Source organism: Nyctibius grandis, chromosome 17 (genome assembly GCF_013368605.1).
Source record: "Nyctibius grandis isolate bNycGra1 chromosome 17, bNycGra1.pri, whole genome shotgun sequence".
Classification (NCBI taxonomy): domain Eukaryota; kingdom Metazoa; phylum Chordata; class Aves; order Nyctibiiformes; family Nyctibiidae; genus Nyctibius; species Nyctibius grandis.
The window spans coordinates 5,308,199-5,325,310 of NC_090674.1; the positions used below are offsets into that span (position 1 = coordinate 5,308,199).

Sequence of the window (17,112 nt, forward strand, 5' to 3'; positions counted from 1 at the left end):
TTGCCTTTGAGGTGACTGTGATTCTCCTTGTCTGCCCCGTGTTTGCCTTCTCCGTTGTACTCTGTCCCCTCTGTGATCTGGTGTGCAGGCTCTGCCCCCCCGAAAGCCCATCCTCTGCCATAGCTGCACTCCCTGTGCCCTCCTGCCCTCCTGCCCCTCGCTCGTTACTGTGTTTCTAGGACAGGGAAGGGGCAAAGCTGTCAGAAAACCTGGATTTCCCGGCGCTGATGTTCATGGCAAGGAGGGTCAGATTTTTTGTGTTGGGGAAACCCATGACAACGATAAAAACAACACTGCCCCACCCTCCCACTCCTTTACTGGCCGTGATTTAGGTGATTGTGAAGCAGGCAGTGAGGGATAATCTCAGCTGGGGAAACGGGGCTAAGGCAAAGTCAGGAAAAAACTTAAGAGAACCATTTTGGGGTTGGGGATACAGTAGTGAGTGGCGTGAAGTGCCGCTTCACGACAGGGAAACTCACTTTTTTGCATGGGTTGTGCGTTGTAACATGGCATAAATAATCTTTGCTGGGTGTTCAGATCTGTGTGGCTTGTGGAGCCCCTGTGATGGAATGATGCCAGTGAGGAGTAAAGCAGGAGTTAACCAAAACCTTCGAATACAACCAGCTCCCCTGTGGCAGAGCAAAGGAAACAAACTCTGAGCTTAGGTTTCTGTGCCCTGTTTGGGTTTTTTGATCTGGCATCCACTTTGGATGCCAGAAGTTTCTAAAGCTGGCCTGGGGTGACTGTGATCCTATTTGAAACATTGGCAAAACTCATATGGAATTCAGTAATGAAAAAAAAAGAGCAGTCTTGGAGTGCATCAGCTAGCTGTTGGGGACAGGGACCGTCTTTTGTCCTTTGTCTGCACAGCACCTCGTACAATATGGTCCTAGTTCTGAGATTAACAGCAAAGCAAACAATACTGTTTTGTGAGTTGATCAGGGTTTAGGGCAGGCATACACGTTATGCCACGTATGTATGTATAAGTGTCAGAATTAGGGAGTAGCATGTATTTAATCACAATAAATAGATATTTTCTTCCCTTTTCCTGAGGAGCTGGTCAATCATCCAGCTATTTTATTTATTTATTAAATATCACCAGAGATAGTTCAGCAGCGGGGGAGCACCGCTCTGTCTCCGAATGATGATTGCCATCAGGCTGGAGAAATCAGTCATTTCTGGCAAGAAAAAAAAACTATTTGGTGGGTTAATGATGCAGAGTAAATACTGACAGTGGCCAGTGGTCTGAGCACACCAGACATGACCTAAGGGAATCATAGATTCTGAGGGGGCTGTTGCTGCTGCTTCTCTGTAATGTGATTGCTGCTCTATAATGGCTTCAACTTCTGCTCCTTTTTCTCCCCCCTTTATCATTATTGACCAAGGAGCATCAGTAAGGCTGGAGAATAAATAGTTCCCTGATGGTTAACAACAGGCTCTCCACCAATTGGCATTCAAGCTGTGCTCCCTCTTATATTCTTTATAATCGCACTTTATTGCATAGAGCAGAAAATAAAGCATCTATCCTTCCCCCCCCTGCTTTCCCTCCTCGCTACCTCTGGGAAATTGGGTGCTGCCTTCTCATGGAGCAGGTGAGAGGAGGCTCTGGGGGGACACGGACCGCGCTCACCGGGAAGCCCCTTCCCAAGGGCGGGTGCAGCCCCCCCCGCCGTGCGGGACGGCTCCCGCACCATCGCTGCCCTGCGCCGGTAAACACGAAGCGAGGTGCTGTATGTGTGTGTGTGTGTGTGTGGTGCCGGGGGCCGTCCCCCCCCCGCTGCCCTCCGCAGCCGGCCCCGCCGCCCGCCCCCGCTGCCGCCACCCCCGGCGGCGCGGCTCGACGGGGCGGGCGGCGGGGCCGGCTGGCTCCTGCGCGCCCCAGTGTTTGCGCAGCCACCGCCCCCCCCCGCCTCCCTCCCCGTCTGGGGCCGGGTTGGGGCTGGCTCCAGGCTCCCGGGGGCGGGAGGTGATGATTTTCCAGTGGGTATTTGTCAGGTCAGAGTCTGCGCCGCCCGCCGGGCTCCGCGCCTCGCTCCCCGGGTTATTTATTACCTCTCTCCCCGGCGGCAGCGCTGCGGCTCCGGGGCTGCTGCCAGCAACCCGCGGCGGCGGGGGCCCGGCCGGGGGGTTCCCGAGCAGCGACGGGCCGGCCGGGAGCCCGGCTGTGCCCGCTCCCGCTGCCCCTCTCGGTACCGGCGCTCCGTTCTCCCCGCCGCTCTCGCCCCTCTGGTGCAGCCGGGTCTGGGGTCTCTCTCCCATTTGCTGCTTGACAAGGGAGAGGCGGCAGGGAAAAGGCTTTTCTGAGGGCTAGGGAAGGCTGGTCGTTAAAAAGCAGGCTGGAGCTGAGTTAGAGGAGAAGGAATCTAATGTATTTCTAATCGTGATTTGATTTGATGGAGCTACAGACACCGTTACAACAGAGCATCCCAGCTTCCACTGTTAGCTCAAACTCCTGATCCCCTAAACAAGCTCATCCCCTCCTTGCTCATCAGCTCAGAAGTCTCCGTCAAGCAAGGGGGAAAATTTGGTTTTGCAGACTCCTCGGTGACTCCAACCCATGCCTTCCCATGGGGGTCAGAGAGAGCTTGTGCTCAATGAGCGCTGCGATGGATCGGGCCCTGGAGCCAGGCAGAGCGGCTCTGGAAGGTGGATTGCACAAGGATGGGGCTGTAGCTCACCTTGGCACTCAGTCGTACCTGCAGGTCAATGCCAGGAGTGAGGCAATGGGTTTGCCTGGGATAGCCTTTGAAGAGCTCTGGTGGGTGTGCTTCTCTATGAGCTCAAGTCATGGACACCCTGGACTGGGGCATGGGGACAGAGCTGTGTTGCTCTGGCCACCACACGGTATATTGTTTCTGATGCAGAATTACTCAAAATCCATGTGACAGGGCTGTTGCATGATTTACATTTTTTATATTTTTGTTGAATCACTGTATTTAAAGTTGGGTTTTTAAGATAAAATTGAATGCAATCCCTAGGCTGACCCTGTCTGCTGTTACTGGCTGAGTTACGGTCCTAGGATACCTTTAATCCAAGGATCTTCTAGTGCTTTCCAGATCTTCATTAGCATTTCACCCTTTTTTCAGTTTTTCTTTGCATGCAGATTTCTTGTGTACGAAATCAGTTTGTTTCCCTTGTCAGCAGACAGTGTGAATAGGGTCCCTCCATGGATTTTGTCTCTGGGATTGTGAGATGAGCCTGCTCTAAGTGTGGGACAGGGCCACCATAGCATCGGGGAAAGGTCTGATGTGTTGGTTGACTTGTCAGAAGGAAATGCCCCTGTCTTGTGGGGAATTGGTACGGCGTATGGGGAGAACGGTCTTGCTTCTGTTTGTGATGGGGATTCCAGTCTAAGCTTTCCTTTCTGTACTAGTCTGTCCTTGGGTAGAGGAGAATTTCTGACCGCTGTTCTTCCTGAGAAGAGCAGGCACTTAAACCCAATCCAGGGATGCAACTCTAGGGTCCCCACGTGTGACAGACACGCAACCCACATTTCTTTTGCAAGGGCAAGCAACTCACAATTCAATCTTGCTCCTGACAGCTTGACTCCTCGCTGTTGTTCAGGTGCCTTTCAAACTTGAAACTTCTGTGCTGCTTGCAGTGTATCAGCCAGTTCAAAAAGAAGTGGGAACTACTGAGCAAATGTTTCTCTCTCACAGTGAATTATACCTCTCTCATCCTGATCAGAACTCCTTGGACACAGGGGAATACAAGAAGCAAAGTAAATATTATTTTGTTATTGTGTAGCTGTATGGTGTCGCCTGCTTGTCTGCAGATGCACCAGGATCCCCAGAGCTCCTGAACCCTTTTTTTTCTTTCCCCTCTCCCCCCATCTGTTGCCCTCACCCCCACTCCCAAGCAGTGAAAAGATGTCCCAAGCCTCTGGTTAATGGGGAGAGGAGAAAAGAGACCGCTGTAAACTTCTAGGATGGGTCAGGGCAGCTATTGTTCCAGGCAGGTTAGGAGAGACACACGTGGAGGGGAGCTTGGTCCTCTGGAGGCAAAGGGGGCTGCACATGCAGGTGGGAAGGCCAGGGAGAAATGCTAACGAGTGAGAGATGGTTAGCAGCAGTCAGAAGCTGCTAATTATCCTACGCTCCAGCTTGTTCTCATGAGAGCTGGGAAACTCTCTCTTTGATCCTTCTGCATTTCATCTTATAATTGGATGGGGGTTCCAGATGTTACTGCCGAGCGTTTTAGGGAGCTGATGGAACGATGTATCTTGAATCAAGGGCCTTGGACAATCCCAGAGGTATTTTCAGTGCTTTGCTAAAGGAGTGCTTGGGACACCCACTTCTTGCCCCTGTTAAGTTATTGCTGGGGGTTATTTGTATTGTCTCCTGAATGGCCTTTTCTTTACCATATACATCCTTAAGGTTCCACCCTTTTTTACTCAAATTTCATGGAGTAAAATGTTTATGGAGCTGAATGTTTATTTCCTCCTGCTTAGAAGAAGTTTCAATTGGATTAAGTTTGTATCTCATTGCTGCAGTTCTGTATGACTCTTGCAATAAATGGATTTACTGATTTAGTGGCATTTAGTGGTAGCTACTGCAGCAGTAGGTCTGAAGACGGCTCCAAGAACATCAATGGAAAGGGAATTTTGAATTTGTCATTGCAAATCTGCATGTTGAAAGCCTGATTCTGGCAGCTAGATCTTTTCATCAACAGTACATCCGACCTAAGCAAAACAACTTGAAATGTAACGATGAAATTTTTGCAATAAGTTGCTCATTAATGGGCTACAGATCAAGGCATTAGCAGAAATCAGCTGGGGAGGAAGAGTCACCCTTCCTGTCTATTCCAGGAGGAGACAAATCCACTCCCAGAACACCTGGTCTCACAGAAGCTCTGATTACAAACTCTCATTGCACTGTGAGTTTCTTTAGTATTTCCAGAAGAATTTCTCCTGAGGCACAGTACTGGCAGAATGGGGAATGATAGGGATGGAGAAAGAAGGTCTTTTGCTTGAAAAAAAATTACAAAAAGTATCAGTGTAGTCAAAGTACTGTAGGTATAACAATATGATCTCTATTATTATTCCAAATAATAATGCCTTTCCCCAGTTGAGTACTACAAATAAGATCAGCAAAGTACCTCTCTCAGAAAAGCTTCCCAAGTGGGAGTTACGCAGTATGAAATGGCTCTGTAATGTTAGTGGTGAAGTTCTTAGTGCAGACAAACCCCGGCTCTTGTAACAGTCCTGGGGAATGTCACAAAAGAGGGCATTAGTGTTACTGGAGGGCCAGCAGTTTTCTAAGGAAATGTTTTCCATAATCAGCTATAATCTGAAATAATAGTGCCTAGATACCATAGTGACACGGATAGATGGGATGTGCCAGCTACTCCCTGTAACAACCTCTTGAGGATCTCCTTACACATTAAAACACCCAGTCACACTTATCATGAAGGCTTATAGCTCCAGATGGAAGAAAAAGCTGCATTTACCCAGGCGTGCACACTCTTGTTGATCTTACTTGGCTGTTGATCATGGAGCTGTGACCCCTTCCAGGACTGCTGATAGAGACTGGGACGCATCATCCCTCCATACTCATGAGGTAGAACAAGAGCACAAAGAGGAGAGAGTATCTTTGTCCTCTGTAAAATGTGTTTGCCTGCTGAGATAAAGGTTAAAATGCACAGGAGAATCCTCAGCAAGGGGTACCAAAGCTGACGTCTCTGGTAGTGCTGATACCCCCCGGGAACAGAGATGGGCAACCCTCAGCCCTGAGCCACTCTTGAATTACAGTTCAGGAGGCAAGAGCAACAACATGGGGTATTTCTTCTGTGAGGATGGAAGCAAATAGTAGGGGCATATGCAAACTATGAGCAGTAGCCATGGGGACCAGAAAACTAAGGGATGAAGGGAGAAAGAATGGGAGGCTCAGCCCAGAATAACGTGGATGTAACATCCCTCAGCAAATCCATTTACCTGGGTTTGCACCATGTCCTGGACTTCTCAAGGTTGATGTTAATAGAGTCTTATTTTATAAAGAGAGAAATGAATGGCTTAGTTTGCATTAGTGTATTTCAAGAAGCAAACTACAAATTTGATTGGAATGAGGCATAAAATTGCATAGGTGTATATGGCCAGTGTGTGTGTGTGTGTTTATGTGCACGTGTGGAGAAACACAGAGATTACTTCTAAGAAGCACAAAGTGTTTGTGGTAGTCTGAAGGTTAATCCAGATTGGGACTTGATTTCTGTATTCACTCAGTGAGAACTGATACAATCTTTGTAGTTATAACAAAAATACCAACTATATTGGAACAGTGAGCATTCTTGCAGTCAAATACAGCAGCTTCCCTGGTGAGTTATGCTAGGTCTGCTCTCCCAGGTATTAGTAGGAGAGAGGGGGAGAATCCTGCACTCAATAATTTATGGATCCATAAAGATTTTTTTTTTGTTGAGCAAGTAATAATTCTTTGGAAATTAAGGCTAATTAAAAGAAATACCGTCCCTATAAATGCATCCAGTTACTTTGTCCAGACAATTTTATATTTGTTTCCTGTGATGTTCCCATGTGCATCCTAATCAGTGTTTTGCTATAATTGTGATTAGAGACCATACCGCAGAGACAGATCCCTAACAACTGAAGGAAAGTAACAAGCAGTTGGATGGTAATAGACTTTTGAGTGTCTTCTGGATATTTACAATGGATTAGGCTTTTTTATTTTAGGGTCAGCGTAGCCTTAACCTATATGCAGTGGTTTATGGCTAATGCCAGCATTGCTTCTGGGTGCAAAGCGCGTGTGAGAAATGTCTGTGTGCTTGATGCACTTAAAAGGGAAGACAGGAACTTAAAAGATCTCTTTCCTCCACTACTCATCCTCAGTAACTGACCCCAACTCCCTCCTAAGTCTTTCCCGAGTAGTGAAAAATGAAATGTGTGTTGGAACCCAGCTTCTTGCCTCTTCAGCTGCTGGCACATCTGTTAGTCTGCTGAGGATGAGATGCAAGTTACCATATGGCTGAAGTGTCAGCGACCGAAATTCTGATGACTGCTCCCAGAAAGCCAAACTAATATTTTAGCAGCCTCCCTCTTAGCATTTGATACGCACAGCACCTCAGGTTTGATATTTTAGCTCTTCCTGCCTTTCTCAGGGCACAAAACACACTAAAATTAGCTCTCTTGTTTACCCAGGATCTATTTTACGAGTGCACGTGCCTGTGCCTCGTTGTGTGTCTGTGTCTGACAATGGATGACCCTTGGTGCCAGGCTGTCACTGCTCCTGCGTGTGTCAGTTGCTGCAGGACTGTACCCATTCCCATCAATTTATCCATTGCTAACTGTGCTCCAGACAACAGATGAAAGGAGTAGCTTTTGAGAACAGTACAATGGTCGAAACACCTTTTTATCCTTTAATCCTGCAGCAAAACTTCCTGAGTGCACAGAGTAGTTTTCCAAGCGTGTGCTGCCAGGGTATCTGTTTGCATGTGTGCCTTTGGAGGGTGAGAGGTGAGTGAAAATAGTTTGTGCCATGCCTGGATGCAGACTCGTTTTGGCTAAGACAAGGAAGATGTATGACAAACAAAATCCTTTTCTCCTGCTATGAGCAAAATAGTTATTTGTAAGTATTTGCCAAAGAGTTTAGATGAACGATTTTGGGCATCGGGCATCAACATTACTTGTAAACCACTTGCTCTGACATTTCGGCATTTGCCACTTGTGGTGTGTTATGGCTCACAATTTCTTGGTTTTGCTCAGTGATTGAGTTACTGAACGTGAAAAAAACTGAGGTACATCAATACATAGTATGGGATAGAAATGAACGAGGAGTGTGAACACCTGAAGAGTTGTGCTTCCCAGCTCTGCTTTACAGAGATTTTTTTTCTCTGTTTTATGAGTGAAGAACCTGAGTTTGGAGTCACTAGGTGAACTGCTGCGGTGACATAGCGAAGCAAACTAGGCAGGAATAGGAGTTGGAATGCCTGGCTCCACATGTCAAAAAGTTCAAGTCTGGAAGTCTGACAAACAAATAAAACTCCGTGCTAAGTAGTTGCAGCAGGCAGCTCCTCTTGTCCACAAGCATGCTGCATTTGCTATGGAGCAATGCAAGGGAAGGGGCAGAAAAGCTGCTGTTCTTCCAAGGAACTCAGATCCCATGAGAAGATTCAAATGTGCAAATGTCTGTTTACGTATTTTTTGAAATTCCCTTTGTTTTGTTTTTGTTATTCTTTTCTTTTAAAAGTTTTTGTTTGATTAAAGCACTCTGTTGCAGTGTAGTCACGGCAACAAGTTTACTTGAATGAGTCTCTTTTTCTAGGAATGTAAGATTTAAAAGAAAAGACAAACAAACCCAAACAAGACAAGCCTTCGTGTAGGCCTGACCCAGCATTTATCCATAATGATGGAGTCACAAGTGAGTAGTGATTGACTGAGTACAAATTTGTTTACATGCGTTTGTCTCCGTGAGTTCTGCTTGTGCCTGTGACTCTTTGTAGGTACATCTTTGGGTATGTTTTGTTCAAATACAACATAGATGTAGAAGAGACCGTGTAAGAGTTGTGGTCACAGTGACACTGAAGTCATGAGTGCCTTCCTGTACTGGTGCTGGCCTAGATAGTCCATGAAACAATGGCAGGGGAAGCACCGCAGCACGAACTGCAGTGAGAATTCCCTACAGAAACATGGGTCCGTGTTGCTGGAGCTCCTGTGTGATGTCTTCTCAGAGTACCAGTGTGAATTTAATAACCTTTAGCTATGGCAGAAGGACGCTTGCTGCAGTCATATCTGAAAGTGCAGGACAGACATGGCCCTGACTAGGGCCTAAAGTTTCACGTTGCCGTAACAATAATTGTTCAGAAACATTCCTAGTGGGGTGCAGTTATACCAGTGGAGAGATGATGTATCCCATCATTACTGGGGCATTGACTACATCAGTTTCTGGAAAGGAGGAGAATTAGAACAATACAAAACCTGTCTGCAGAGATGCCCAGTGATTTAAGGACTTTAGAACATGTTAGCTCTAATTAATGGGTTCGAAAGCTGTCAGCCAGCTCAGGTAGTGTGTACTTCAGCACCTCCTAAATTGGTCAAGGCAGGTTCTACCTAGTCTTTAATTTGATCTTTCTAGTGTGTGTTAAAAGCAGTCACACCTTGATTACACTACACTCTTCTGACACATTACTTCCAAAGGTTTACCTGACAAAGTTCATCTGCCTAACCTAAAAAAAGTGCTTTGTGCACATGTGTTTGTATATATTTGTGAATTAAGGGAGAGACCCATGGCTTATTCTTTTATGGCACTGTCTGACATTGAGATGGCACACCTAATGTTATCTTCTTTTCAATAGCCACTAATTTTTTATTGTTTTAACCCCACAGTTGATTCCAGCCATACCCAGATTCTTGGGTAGCCAGTTTGTCAGTGTATCTTTTTGTTACTATGATTGTAGGAGGGAAGGCAGGCAGGAAGTTAGGGATGTGGAGTAGCAAAGAGTGATCTACAAGTGCTGGGACACAGCCAAGCTTTAGATTAATACAACGTGACCATCGTTTCACCATCTTTTGATACAGTGAGTTTTTCTTATCAGTGGAGCAGAGCAGAGTAGCACAAACAAAGGCTTTAGGAAAAAAAGAGAATCTGGTGGAGGCTTCCTTCTGCATTACAACTGTGGTATCTCAAGTCTTTCCCAACAGTTATGAATTAGCAATAAATAACCTCTGAGGGGAAAGGAATAGACAAGGAAGAAAGATGCATTTTTAATTGCAATATGCACGAAGAGGTATAGTTAATGCAGAGAGAAGCACAGGGAAGCTGTCCAACAGCCAGAACTGCAAAGGTGGCAGCTCTTGCCTTAGAAGTAAAGGGTCAGAGAGGATGGTTACTGTAACAGTAGCTTTGGTATTTAAGGCCTTATTCCATTGGTGATTTCTGTAAGTGCTTTTCTTACATCACGGAGACATCACTTGAGTGTAGCTAAACTTGTAGTTTTCCAAAGCCTTTGCAGAGAAGGGCAATCTCTTGCTAAATTACGGGGGACTAGAACACCAAAGTGTGAAGTCAGTAAAAATTTGCCATTGCTTTTAATGGAAATAGGATTGTGCCCTTTGAATTAAAACTTCTTGTTGTAGAGATCTCAAGGCTGATTCTGATCTAAGTTACCACAACATACCTGAACTTCAACCAGTAAGGGAGAGAGATGAACGAGTCCTCCTATCATTTGGTAGGGCCAGGTGACTGTTTACAGCACAGTGTAACCACTACCCCAAGTCAGAGAGAGAACAGAAAACATGTTCCCTGCATGGGAAGTTATAAATTATTTAGAAGAAGGGAGCAGTTAGTTTAGAATTACAGTCCTTGCTTCCCAGATAAAACTTCCTCACTTCTCCCCAACAGACATTTAATTCCTCTAGTTCTTTGAGTACTGATCTACTCAGACTGGTAGCTATACAGGGCACTTGTAGGGAAGTGATTTGGAAGAGGTATTTTGTGAAAATAGTTTGATGAGAAGAGAGTCCCTTAAACCACCATTGACTCGCCCAGGCTGTTCTCTTGGAAGCAGAGAAAATGCCTGCATTAGACAGGGGTGTATGCAATTGACTGGTTTGTTGTGTAAGCTCATACTACCATGACCCAAGAAAGACAGAAAAAACGCTGAATTCCATGGTGCTCCTTTTTCACTCCAATAAATTGATGTAAAAGGCAGTGTTCTGTATCGGTGGGATTAAAAAGGGTACAGCCCAGCAGTGCCTGAGAGTGTGTTTTTTCAGAGGCAAAGCCCTTCCCAGTGTCCTCCTTCCCAGTCCTCCTCCCCTGAATACCCACCTGTGCCCTCCCTGCTGTTGCTCTTGCTGCTGGGCTGTCAAAATATCTCATAATGAAGCAGTCTGGCCTGAGGCTATTATTACCTCCAGTGCTGATCCTGCTGAGCATGACTCTGGCAGCATGGCTGGCTGTCCACAGCTCTAGCAAGCACAGAGCTGAGCTACACCTGGCAAGGAATAAAAGGCAAAGAGCAGTGAACCCTGGTTGTTAGACAGCCTTGATGTCCTCTGAGATGGTGAAAGAGACTGGGGAAGGCATGAATCTGACTGGCCTGGGAGGTGGTGGTGTGGCTCTTTGGTCTCCTTCCCTGTCTTTTGGTAGGCTCAGCGATTCGGTAGGGACAGAGGTGTTGCTTTCCATCACTGGTGTGATAGTGTCAGGGTAATTCTGTGCAAAGATAGGGAAGAGGGGAGAGGAGCTGTTAGCTTGCAGTCTTAAAAGGCTGAACACCCCAACTTCTGTGGGGGAAATGACATGATTCAGTGGATACTACACCAATTGTTGAAAGACCTGTTTTATTATCTAAGCTCTTCTGGTGTACAGGACAGAACTGTGCTGGCATAGTTAGTTTTAGACTGTGAGAAACTCATGCTACTGACCTGCTACGACAAGGCCAGCAAGACCAGTGCTATAGATGCAGCTGTGCTGGCAGAACGTTATATTTATTCGTTTAGCTTACCTTAGGCAGAGGCATAATGATGCCAGAGATGGCATGTATGGCATCTGTGCTGGAATCCTGCAAAGACAGAAGCTCTGGAGTAGTTTCTGAAGTCAGGCTGGTCATTTTTAGATGTACCTGGGCGTCTGTCTCCTCCCAGCCTCAACCTGTCTTTCCTGTAAGGGGCAGGGCCTGCATCTGCAATGAGTTTTTAAAACATGTAGCACAAAGGACCTTTGATCTCAGTTAGAAACTCAGAGGTTTACTGTCATGCATGTAAATAATAAATTACATTTAGGAAGTTTCCCCTCGTTTTATGGGTAGAATAATGGAGGCATATCCAAGATAAGTAATTTGTCCATGAAACTGGTGATAGAATAAGGAGAAAATCCTTATCTCTTAACTTTCAGACCTGTGCTTGAAGCACCATCTCTTTTTGTAAAATGCTAAAAGAGCAGCACAGCTAGCTCTTTGCAGTCATTGACACATTTGACCTGAGAGGAACAGAAGATCCAGGTTTTGTTTCATTCTAACATGACGTATTCCAGAGGTGGAGAACTAAATGTTGGAAAATGATCGCTATTTACTATGTTTGCTGCAGTAGTGCCTCTGTGAGTAAATGAAGAATCATGCTTTCACTTTGCTAGATGCTGTGGAAACACACAACAAAAAGAGATGGTGATTTGTGCCCCCAGACTTGGAAACGTGTTCCAGTTCCTCCGTGTGGAATTTGCAAAGCGTACCTGGTTCTCTCTCTGACCACGTGTGCGTGGATTTGCTTAGATCTCTCTGATCTGCTCGCCAGTGGTGAATCTGTTTACACTAATCCTGAAAGCTCTACTGTTAGAGAGACTGGAGCTGAACAACTTCAGACTCCTGCTGTCAAACTGAGACATCCAGACAGAGCTCTTGTTCTTTGTTACAGTGAGGAGGGGCACGGAGGACCTGTTAGTAGCTTCTAGTGCTTGTAAGAGACTGATGGGATCAGCCTGAATCTGTGCCTCTTGAATCCCCCCAAACTTCACTGAGTTCTGCCAGAACACCTCACGCATGTGTGGGAAACCCTGCCTGGCCCAAGCCGTGCACCTCATGTTGAGCCACCATCATGAGGCCTTACTCTCCCAGTGCTGGACCTCTGCGCAGCCTGGCCAGTGCACCTATATCATGACTGGCATCAAGTGCCTGTTTTTTCCAGAAATGAAACACGGACAAGTAGATGCTGCCCTTCTAGAATGAAGACCTGGCATATTCACTTGACTTACAACTAGGTCCAGATTTGAGCCCCGTTTCTTTAGAGGTAAAAAGCAACTGAGCTGACATGCAGTGGGAAAACCCCACGGCAAATCACCTTTCCCTTTAAAATAAAAGGTAAATAAAAGTTCTCTGGGTTAGGACAGGTTTCATTAGAGCTGTTTGATAGGGGCAGACTGGATGGTAATGCAAGGTACTGTTAGATTTGAGCGTGCATTCAAACCACAATGATCTGAGTAGGCTAGAAGTAAGTACCACAGAAGGATTTGTTCCTGGAGGATGGCCATGCTTGTTCTGCTCTCCTGTGACCCCTCCTGGAGGACGCATGGAGACTTGACTTTGGAGAAGGCTGCGGCCAAGCGTTCTCTACACTTGGAGGTGAAGTTGCCGTTGGGAACGGAGGTGGAAGAAGACCAGTAACCTTTATGGCTGTAAAAAAGAAAGCAAGCTTTGAGAAAAAATACTCACCCCCCTGTAAAAAGGGAAAAGAAATCAGTCCCATGAAGCCAAGTTACAAACAAGATGGACTCAAAGGAAGTCTGAAGTAGTTCTCAAGCCTTTGCAGAGAGCTCAGTGCAGTTCTGGGTATGCCAGGGCTGAAGGTTTTCTGGGTGTGTAAGAGCGAACAGTTCTCACTGTATGGCCTTCTCACCTGACCTCCACCCAGAATCCTCTTATACGCTTTCACAGAGAAAGCCTGTGTCTCCCAGAGCCTCTTCCAAGCATTCTCCTTGGTTCATTAGGTGATAATAGAAAGCGATTTTTCCCCTGTCATCTTGAGCAATCAGAAGCATTAAGAATAAGAGCCTGAGCCTGAAAGCCTAAATGAGAGGGTTTGATGGGTATGTATATCTGCCTCCTTCATTAGAGCAAGAAGCAAGGATGGCTCCCAGAGCTTGCATTTCTTGAAAATAAATAGGCAAGAAACAAGGATCATGGTCAAGTAGTGTCAAGAGAAAACTGAGGTTTGGGGCTTAGATTCCATTCCCAGATCTGCTGAACCCCAGAGAGGCAATTTCCTCTGCCTTTACTGGTATGAAGCAATAGCTTGTCCCACAAGTGATCCATTAGCAGACTTCTTGCAGAGGGGGGTACCCATCAGCTGAGAGCTAAGGGGGGCAGAAAATAACACCTGTTAAGATCTTGGGCAAATCACTTGGTGCACAAATGTGAACTCATCACTCGTATTAGCCTGTATTTACTCATAGTGGGACCGAGTAGCTGCATAACCCCAGTGTGAGTACAGTGCTCACGTTCTTGATCTCAGCCTCTTTATGCTTCAGTTTTTCCACCAGTAAAATGAAGCTAAAAGCATCTTCCTCAAAAAGATGCTAGGAGGTGGTGGCCTTTCTCCTTGTCTGGGAATGCTCTGGGATCACCTGAGAGATGGTGCTGAAGTGGCAGGGGCTATTACTGCTCAGAAACTACGCTGCCAACTCTGTCAATGGCTGGTTGTCACCACAGCAAATCCATTTCTCACTGTCTGGAAGGCAAATTCAACTTGCCACCATCTCCCCCTGTAAGAAAGCAAGTAATAAGAGGCACACCTTGGGACCAAGCTAAGAACTTTTTGTTGTTGTTCTGGAGACAGAACTTATACAGACCTCCCACTGTGCTGCCACTTTGTAAGACTTGCGGGGCGTATTTCTTGTACTGTGTTTCAGGGGATAATTTATTTTTATTTCCCTTCTAGGTAGGATGCTTCCTGCACAGTCGATCCCACTTGGCATCCAAAGGTAGGGAACTCCATCTTGTCAATGTGACCAATCTCTGTAACAACCACACAACTTAATTTTGGGCCGTGTCGTCCTCTCGGGGGCAGTTTCACATGCACCTTGTGCCATGTCTGCCACAGCTCGTAATGGAAAACAAATTTATACCGCGTCTCCTAAGTCTTGCTACATCCCTACATGGGAAAAGAGACGGCTCTAGGGGAAAGAGAAGGCTCCAGCCAGGAGTCTGCCAGAGAGGGGAGCGGCAGGTATCCCTGGCAGTGCGGAGGGCCGTTTCCCCCCCGCAGGGTGCCGTGTCCCCCCCCGGAGCCGGCGCTGGCGGCCGCTGGCGCTGGCCCCGCCGCCCGTCGCTCACCCCCTCTGCCCGCCGCCGGCGCGGCGCTTGCGAAGCGCCTCCGCTGTCGAAATGGGCCAAGTTCGAGCGGCGGCGGCGGAGGGAAATCTTGTTTGGTCAGAGGCTCTGAACTGTGCCGTGACTCCCGGGCACGGCTCGATGTATGTGTGTCCCGGCTCGGAGGGCAGCCCGGGCCAGTAGCCCACCATAGGGAGGCATTTAGGGTCTGGGGGCAGCGGTGTAGGGGGGTATCAATGTGTATGATGTGTGTCTCTGGGTATAGATGTACACAGCGATCTACGTAATGTAGAACCGTATTTTTTAAAATTTTGTGCTGGAGTGGAAATTAAATGCCAACTCGCAGTGATCATAAAGGCTCCGGGGGGAGCGGGGCGAGGCTGCAGGGTGCAGGTGGAGGTGGGCGGCCCCCGGGAAACTTCTCCGCCCGGGTGGCTGGAGCCCCGCGGGCAGAGCCGGCACCGGCCGGGGCCGCCTCCTCCCTGCGCCCGGCGGCGGAGGGGAGGGGACGGCGGAGCGGCGGCGGGGGCGCAGCGCTTAATTTTAATTATTGCATATAAATAAATAAACCAGGTGTCAGTTTAAAGAGGAAGGAGGAGGAGGGGGGGGAGGGTGAAAGGGGGCTGGGTGGGCGGTGGGGAACCCTCCAGCCTGGTGAGAAGGTGGGTCGATCTAGGGGAATCAATAAGCGCGCTTTTTTTTTTTTTTTTTTTAACCAAAATAATGTCTACGGCAGCAGAGACCTCTCCGAGATGTCAGGTATTAGTCCGGAGGGGCAGATCTGCGAGCCACACAGCAGCTCCCGGGTCTACGGTACATTAGCCTCTCCGTGGGAGAGGGATCCCAGACAGCTCTGCTGGGGAGCCAGCCCAGGAGATTTGTTAGCGGGCTGCTCCGGGGGATACCAGCCACCTCCGGCACCCGAGCGCCAAAGGTGCTTGTGTTGCTGCTGCTGCTGCTGCTGCTGGCGCATTTCATCCAAACTCCAGACAGAGCGGGGGCAAGTTGAACCGGAGACATTAGAGCCACTGTGCTTTGGAGAGACGAGGGCGCACGGGGAGCGCAGTAGCACCATGCCTGCTATCAAGAAGGAGCGACTTGACAGGGAAGAGATGGCCCTGGCAGCTTTTAACCAGCCCATGGAAACCTTACCTGACTATCTCGCCCCTCTGGCCGCCGCTGCCATTCCGGTGGTAACCCCGCACCCGCCGGCTTACGACCAGATCTTTGCCCACCGCGCGTACCTGGGCTTCCACGAGACCCACCACCCCCACCCCCACCACCCCCACCACCTCCCCGAGGACCTGATGCTGGAGAGGTTTTCCTCCATCCCGGATTTCCAGCCTTTCTTTGACAACGGAGAGCCTTGCATCGAGGTGGAGTGCGGGGAGAACAAGGCGCTGCTCTACATCAATAAGTTGTGCCAGGGGAGCAAAGGACCCTCTATCCGGTACCGGGGAGAGTGGCTGACCCCCAACGAGTTCCAGTTTGTCAGCGGCAGGGAGACGGCCAAGGACTGGAAGCGCAGCATCAGGCACAAAGGTAAAGGCACTGCTCCCCGCTCCGGCTGCTGCCGGGGTCCCCGCGCTGCGCTGCTCTGCCTGAGCATCCTCCCTCTCGCCCCCGTGCTTTGGGAGCGGGATCCGAGGGGGGGGGCTTACTGCCTATTAGCATTCGCACGGGGGGGGGGGGGAAGAGCTCAGGACCAGATCTCCCGTGGCCGTGCCCCCCTCCTCCGCGCAGCCCCGCGCTCTCTCTACCGGATCCCCGGTACCGGGCTCTCCGGGGCAGGGCGAAGTTTTTCCGAGCGATTTGGGAACAGTTGCTTTGGGGTGTGTGTGGGGGGGCTCCTCTCTTCTGGAGAGAAGTTTCATTTCGCGCGGGCAGAGGTTTGAACACCGGGAAAATTGCGGGGTGCGTGGGGCCCCCCCCCCCAGCTCTCCTCGGCGGGGGGCGGCAGCGCGCAGCCCCGCGGCGGCGGGTGAGGAGCGGCACCGGCGGGGCGGCGGGCGGGGCGGCGGGGGGGGTGTTCCCCTCGCAGCTGGGTGGCGTGGGACCTCCGCGGCGCTGGCGGCTGCTGACGGGAGCCTGCCCTGCCTCCCTTCCCCTCCCGCCTGCGGTGCAGCCCGAGCCAGCGCCGCAGTCCCGGCACCGGGGCTGGCGCGGCGGAGCTGCCGGGGCGGGCGGCAGGTGGGGAGCGGGGGAGGCGAGAAGCCGCTGCGACACGTAATTAGCTGCGAGCTGGAGGTGTCAGCCCGGGGGTCTGAGGAGCTATTAGGAGGTGACTGACACCTCGCCTTGTTTATTGATCGCCAGAGGAAAAGGGGAGTAACTCCGGGGGCCGCG

At 48.9% G+C, this 17,112-nt stretch overlaps 1 protein-coding gene and 1 long non-coding RNA gene across 2 annotated transcripts in view; one reads left to right on the forward strand and one right to left on the reverse strand.

The window, feature by feature from the left end:
* SAMD11 (sterile alpha motif domain containing 11) overlaps positions 1 to 17,112 on the forward strand; it is a 156,621-nt gene that overhangs the window by 35,053 nt on the left and 104,456 nt on the right. Inside the window, exons 6-7 of the mRNA XM_068414360.1 lie at positions 14,375 to 14,417; positions 15,503 to 16,308. Coding sequence (XP_068270461.1) covers positions 14,380 to 14,417; positions 15,503 to 16,308 — 844 coding nt within the window. The 5' untranslated portion in view covers positions 14,375 to 14,379. The remainder of the gene's footprint in view (positions 1 to 14,374; positions 14,418 to 15,502; positions 16,309 to 17,112) is intronic.
* Positions 9,746 to 16,345, reverse strand: LOC137671090 (uncharacterized). Its single transcript, XR_011049395.1, has 4 exons — positions 16,071 to 16,345; positions 12,937 to 13,110; positions 11,452 to 11,508; positions 9,746 to 11,159 (listed from the first exon to the last, which is right to left on the reverse strand). It is a non-coding gene; the product is annotated as an uncharacterized lncRNA (long non-coding RNA).